This window comes from Tenebrio molitor, chromosome 9 (genome assembly GCF_963966145.1).
Source record: "Tenebrio molitor chromosome 9, icTenMoli1.1, whole genome shotgun sequence".
In the NCBI taxonomy this organism is placed as follows: Eukaryota; Metazoa; Arthropoda; class Insecta; order Coleoptera; family Tenebrionidae; genus Tenebrio; species Tenebrio molitor.
This window is the reverse complement of record NC_091054.1, coordinates 2673503-2679938: the sequence shown is the minus strand read 5'-3', so window position 1 is coordinate 2679938 and position 6436 is coordinate 2673503. Positions and strand designations below refer to the sequence as shown.

The 6436-nt window shown below is 40.4% G+C and overlaps 2 protein-coding genes across 7 annotated transcripts in view; one reads left to right on the top strand and one right to left on the bottom strand.

Moving 5' to 3' along the window:
- Nucleotides 1-1845: 1845 nt before the first annotated feature.
- Nucleotides 1846-2862, top strand: LOC138138083 (NADH-quinone oxidoreductase subunit B 2-like). The gene is made up of 3 exons (XM_069057828.1): nt 1846-1992; nt 2096-2586; nt 2634-2862. Exons 2-3 carry the CDS (start codon nt 2096-2098, stop codon nt 2770-2772), a joined length of 630 nt encoding a protein of 209 aa, XP_068913929.1. The 5' UTR covers nt 1846-1992; the 3' UTR covers nt 2773-2862.
- A 568-nt stretch (nt 2863-3430) lies between these two features.
- The window catches only part of tay (tay bridge), a 69073-nt gene continuing 66067 nt past the window's right edge, over nt 3431-6436 (bottom strand). For all 6 annotated transcript variants that reach the window (XM_069057797.1, XM_069057802.1, XM_069057800.1 and 3 more), the window contains one exon: nt 3431-5525. In XM_069057797.1, the coding sequence (XP_068913898.1) occupies nt 4908-5525 (618 nt within the window). In that variant the 3' untranslated portion in view covers nt 3431-4907. The remainder of the gene's footprint in view (nt 5526-6436) is intronic.

Below are 6436 nucleotides of genomic sequence, written 5' to 3'. Positions count from 1 at the left end.
GATTTTACTTAGAGAAGACAACCGGCAACGTTGTAGGATTAGAGTTGATTTTTTTTGTAATCTTGTGTTATTCTTTGTTTTTGTGGCAGTTTGAAATTTCTTGGGACTCGCAAGTAATGTTTCGTGAGATAGGTAACCGCCTTGTGACATAACAAAGAGTTATCGAAGTTACCATTTGTTACTACCGGCCCTCTAGAGCGGTCGAACTGTCGAATCTATCTTCGGGGCCGGTGTCGATTTGTAGACCGATGCCGGAGTGACTCTGGAAAGAGGCGGTTTGGTTCCGCCTCTTGATGCACGTGGTCTCGAAGAGCACCGCTTTTTGTCCAGCTCGCTTTTACGCAGCCGCTGTCTTTTTTGTAGAGGGAGAGGAGTGGACGAAACGAACACGTTTAGAGCGTGAACGAAAGTGGGCGGAATTTCAGCCGGCCTCACCTGTTTAGCGGCACGAACGGAGCCCGCTCATTGGCCGACCAATGAGCGGCCAGAGTGCCCAGAACAAAACCGGAACACAACGCTGCCCGTTATCACATTAGGACATTTAGTGTAATTTTGATTTTACCAACTTAATTCAACAGGTAGTACCATTTTTGCGTTAAAATTTGATTAATAGTGACAGTTGTTTGACGTTTATTAACTGAGCTGGCAAAGATACGAAAAATCTGACACTGTCAAAGTCATAGCCGCCCCTTCTGTAAGTAATTGTTGATCGCACCGTATTTTACCAAAAAGTGGCAAAAAAATTCTCGTAGAAATAGTAAAATCGCATTTAAAGCGCTTCCAAAAATAAGTGAATAGTAAATGTGAAAATTTTCTTTTATAATGTCATGGATCCATTAGGCCCCATTTGATACACACTTAGTTTTCTGCTTGGGAGCTCCAAACCGGCATTTCCGGAAAAACATCATAAGATCTTTTTAGGAACTTTATTTATTATGCTGCTGTAACCACTTTATAAATTTTTACAGATGCTACGAATAGCAGCAATCCCTTCCACTTTTACGTCACAAATAACACGACTCCTTTTCCAAAATTCTGAAACTCCCCGGTTCAATTCGACTCAAACAGGTTTGAACCCCGCCCCTAGACCCTATTCCCCTTTCCAAAAGCCAGACAACACAGCACAATACGCCTTGGTAACCCTCGACAACCTAATAAACTGGGGCCGCAAAACCTCCATGTGGCCCTTGCTCTTCGGTTTGGCATGTTGCGCTGTAGAAATGATGCACGCTGCTACGCCCAGATACGACATTGACAGATTCGGCGTTTTATTTAGATTCTCACCTAGACAAACCGACATTATCATAGTGTCTGGCACCCTTACCAACAAGATGGCACCTGCGTTGAGAAAAATTTACGATCAAATGCCAGAACCCAGGTGGGTCATTTCGATGGGTAGCTGTGCCAATGGTGGAGGGTATTATCATTACTCGTACTCGGTCGTCAGGTGCGTTGACAAATGAAATGAACAGTTTTGCAAGCATGCTTTTAGGGGTTGCGATCGCATTATTCCTGTTGATATTTACGTGCCAGGATGTCCGCCTACTGCTGAGGCTCTTGTGTACGGAATTTTGCAATTACAGAAGAAAGTGAAGAGGTACAACATCATGCAGATGTGGTACAGGAAGTGATTGTCTAAGATATATGTAAAAATTAGGAGGTACTAAGTTATCTTTTACGAAATTTTGCATTTGTGGTTGGATGTTGTCAATATTAAAAGATTACTTGTAAGGTATGTGTGTCAAATAAAATCATGTAGAAACAAAGAGTGACTTATCTACTTTTCATTTATCGATGGATTAGTGCAAAAAATAAAAAATAGAGCAAAATGAATGAATATTTTTCAATTTGTCGCATTTTTCAACTCCATTTACTTTCTTCAACATAACAAACACAAAATAACTAGTGTCAAACGTCACCCTGATTTTCCATTACGTAAACCTGTCAATATTTTTAAAAGAAAATATTAAAGTCGCAGTTTTATGAATCAAGGTAAGATGATTAAATTCCAATTTTAGGGCTGCTCAATAAATTGAGACTACTAGCGAGGGCCGAATTGTGACCAATTAATTTTTCCTAACCTCAAAAATTGCAGATGTTACGAACAGCACTAATCCCGTGTAAAGATACACTCACAGTTCCCAATTTAACAAGAATTCTCACTGGAAGCTTCGGTCCTCCCGTCCGGAGCCAATCAACACAAACCGAAGTCGCCCCCGCCCCGCGACCTTACTCCCCCTTTCAGAAAACTAGCAACTTAGCAGAATACTCCCTAGCCCGTCTCGATGATCTGCTCAACTGGGGCCGAAAGTCGTCGATGTGGCCCTTGACTTTCGGCTTAGCATGTTGTGCAGTAGAAATGATGCACATCGCCGCCCCCAGGTATGATATGGACAGATATGGAGTGGTGTTTCGAGCGTCACCTAGACAAGCTGACGTGATCATCATCGCGGGCACCCTCACAAACAAAATGGCCCCAGCTTTGAGAAAAGTGTATGATCAAATGCCTGAACCCAGGTGGGTCATCTCAATGGGCAGTTGCGCCAACGGCGGCGGCTATTATCACTATTCATATTCAGTAGTCAGGTTTGTTGACAGATAGGAGTGAGGTTAGGTTTGACGGATTCTTGCAGGGGTTGCGATCGAATTATTCCCGTCGATATTTACGTGCCTGGGTGCCCACCGACCGCCGAGGCTCTTTTGTACGGAGTCTTGCAGCTTCAAAAGAAAGTGAAGAGAAACAGCGCGTTGAGCATGTGGTATAGGAAGTAATTGGTAGTATTAAACGTAAAAGATTGTAAATAAGCGACAAAACAAGTTTCTGGTAATTTAAGACTTAACGAAAATATACATTTAAAATTGCTTTGTCGTTTTTGTTTATTTGGAAGCGTGCGCGTGATTTTATCGGAAATCTTGATATACTTACTAGTTACTTCGCGTCGTTTAAAAAATTATACAAAATACACCTTTTCTATTTGAAACTGTTGTGTTTACTTCATTTCATAAAAAAATCTTCCGTTTCCTGTCTCGAGAAGTATTACGATATAAAAAACAATCTAAATCTTGCATCATGCTGCGCCTTATTCTTTCTTCATTTGGTTTTTATTTGAACTTCTTCAAACAAAACATTTACCGAGTAATATTTATGTCACTCTAGGAACAAAAATTAGGTGAGTCAAGGTTGTTTAAAATGTCATCTAAAATTGTAACCATTATTTGGGAGTGACTTCATGTCTTTGGTATTGTTTGGATTCATATTCGCATGACAAGGCAATGGTCCAAGGAAAAGATGATGGGATTGGGTCAGGGTACGAAGTCGGTCATGTAGAAACCTGCATTTACCAGTTGTCAACAGATCCTGTAAAACAGAGACAAAGACTGAAATTACGATGCAGGATGGACAAGAAGTGGATACAATCAAAATATGGCGCAGAGCTAAACCTCTTTATGACTAATGTTTCTAATATCATAGAAACAATATTTATTATATATTACATCACTCGATTCTTTTAGAATCGTACACATAAAAAATTGTTTTTTTTCCTCCTAACAAACATTAAATAGAGCACAGTGATTTATCTACATTATATCGAAATGTATTTTGACAAGGCGGGTATCTACACGCGATTATGACTTAATTATATTACAAGCTACCTCGTCACGAATGTGGGGCTAATTTCACGCCACCCCTCCATAAAAATAAGTACGTGCCAAGGTACCAGGTAAGAAATTTAAAAACGCAAAATTGGTCCACATAGTACGCTATATACAAAAACAAAAACGAATAGAATTTTGGCACTGAGTATTTTTAAAACAACAGAAAACAGTACTATAATACACACGTACACGAACAAAATTTGTCAAACAAATGTACCGAGCACGCTGGCACGTACAACGGGGCCCCTCGAACAATATGAAACTCGGGCTAGTTATTGCATTATGACGTTATTAAAACCGGGCCCCATTCCGGGAACGAAACAAAAATAAATAACTGCAGCCGTTTAAATCTTACAAATTAAAAAAAGGGTATAAATAAATGAGCTATGTATATGTAAAAGATGATAAGTCATCAGTCTTAAATAAATTACTTTAAAAAAAAATGTACACAAATAAATAGTTGAAAGATAAAACAACGAAAGTGACAAACAAAGAGGACATGATTTTGGCTTTTACGTCCACTTACAAGCTGTTTTTTTAAATAATTTTTATGTACAATCATTTTAGGCAGTTTTTGTGACCCATGGGGACAACTTGATGCGGTCAGAATTGTCCGAATGGGTCGATTTAGGGATGCTGACGGCTGTTTATATGCATAAAACCTACACATTATACATACAAAACCACTGCAAAAATATTTCTAGGAACGATAGCCCCCTTATTAATTTTTTTTTTGATTATGCTATTATAATGAGATCATGAATGGAGCGTAATTCCTGCTCGAAAACAAAAGTGATCCAGAGTCATTGAGTCAAGTGTAAATTCTGAATTCTCCAAATATTTCAGAACTAGAAAGAAAAATTTACATAATTTTTGAATTTTTGTGTGTCGAGAGTTGGTTGCAATAATGTTTTCTTGAGAGATTGAGTGAGGTGTTTTGAAGGACTATGTTACAATTGCCAGATCACTGTGTGTTTTGAAGTGGAATTACTCTGAATTATAGTGTGTCGGTCTGGTCATGAAGGATCCCTACGATATAATTTTTCAAAATGTTTTCAATAGTACAATTCACAAAATCAAGAGAAATCGCAACCATGGACCACTTTCTAAAAGTAAACCAAGACACAAACAATACTATAATATCACTGAAGCACGGTCGTTTTCTGCGCGCTTTTAGAAAATGATCCATCCCCCGACTCCTGGCTCCGTCGACGAGTCCCCGATTAACTATTATTATCACACGGCATTTGCTATCGTGGCTCCTCTTTCTTGTGCAAGTCCGTCGGGGGTGTGACACTCATTTTGTGGTGTTGCGTCGGCGGCGCTGGTCCCGGCCTCAGATGCATCAAACCCGGGTCCTTCCTCAGCTGGCTCGGATGCGACGCGTACGCACCGAACAGCTTCGCCCTCTCTTCTTCGACCCGCATCACGTCCACCAGAGGGTTGTACCGTAACGCTTCGTACCGATAGAAGGCATCCGTCGTCGGGGGCCAGTGCGACGTCGGCGGCGGCGGAGGGTAGTGCGCCAGGCCGTGGGGCAGCATCCTGGACCGGTCCAGGACGGGCGGTTGGAGCGGCGGGTGGCGCAAGAACGCGTGGTATCTGGGGTCGGTCCTCGCCAACAGCTCTTCCTCTTTCGAACGCGGCTCTTCCTTGATGCGGATGTCCGACGGGTCGGCTTGGCCGTTGCGCAGAGGGGAGCGGTCCCGGATCACCGGGGGTACGAGTTGTTTGGCCGATTCGGCCAGTCTTTGTTGGTGGAGAAGCCGCTCCCGTTCGCGTTCCCGCTCCCGCTCGCGTTCTCTCTCCATCTCCCGCCGCTCCATCTCGCGGCGCTCCTTTTCTCGTCTCTCGCGCTCTTGCTGTTGCTGCAACAAAGTTTCAATAAGCTTTTGACATAGATAAACATGATATAGTATCTAATAACACTGTGCCCTCGTCTGCTTTACTAAAATTTAATAATAATTAAGGATCAAATGTAATGTCATCGTTGTAAAATCTATTATTAATCAAACTGTAAAAAGCATCATTAATCGGCAAGGAGGTATTCAAAGCTTATTTATTACGTAGTGTGATGGGTAATCTTTTCTTGAGTAAATTAGTTAATACGCGTGTTGAGCTATTACTTTTCGAGTAAAAAAAAAACAATGCAAAAGACAAAAAAATTAAAAAACTGCTAAATTTTCTTGTGCATTTCGTAAACAACCCGAAATGTTCGAACTTGTTTAAATATCGATGTAACAGACACTCCATTTTTATTTATAAATTTTATATGGATATTATACACCGATAGAAAAATCTTTATGATCTATTGATTACATTATTATTTATTATTATTGTATCAAAATACCATGTTCAAAAATGTAGTTTGTGTAATCCCCGCAGAGCGCTGGTGTAGAGGCGTTTTAGGGATATTATTCACCTCAAGTTTTTGTCACCGAGAATGTTTCTTGTTCAAATGACATTTTCAATTTGGAGTCAAAAAACTCTTTTTTTTTTGCTGTTTTGAAATTAAATTCGTGAATCTTTTCCTTATTGTTCGTTGTTTTTGAACGAGGTGAGTCATAACTTGTTGCGCAATGAATGCATACAATTTATTTACTTTATAATAATTCGTACAAAGATCTTAATCTTCGAAATAATGGCCAACGTATTCTATCCTAATCTATCTTCGTATTAGTTGTCGGTTGTACTCAGAATCACTTTCTGGACCTCCGTAAGGTCCGGCAACTGCTTGGTCCTGTCAGGTTTGCAAGAAAATCATTTTTCATCACGTCAC

Coding starts and splice junctions, on each gene's coding strand:
- LOC138138083 (XM_069057828.1), top strand. CDS start 2,096: ATGTTACGAACAGCACTAATCCCGTGTAAAGATACACTCACAGTTCCC. Junction 2,587..2,633: donor TATTCATATTCAGTAGTCAG/GTTTGTTGACAG, acceptor GGATTCTTGCAG/GGGTTGCGATCGAATTATTC.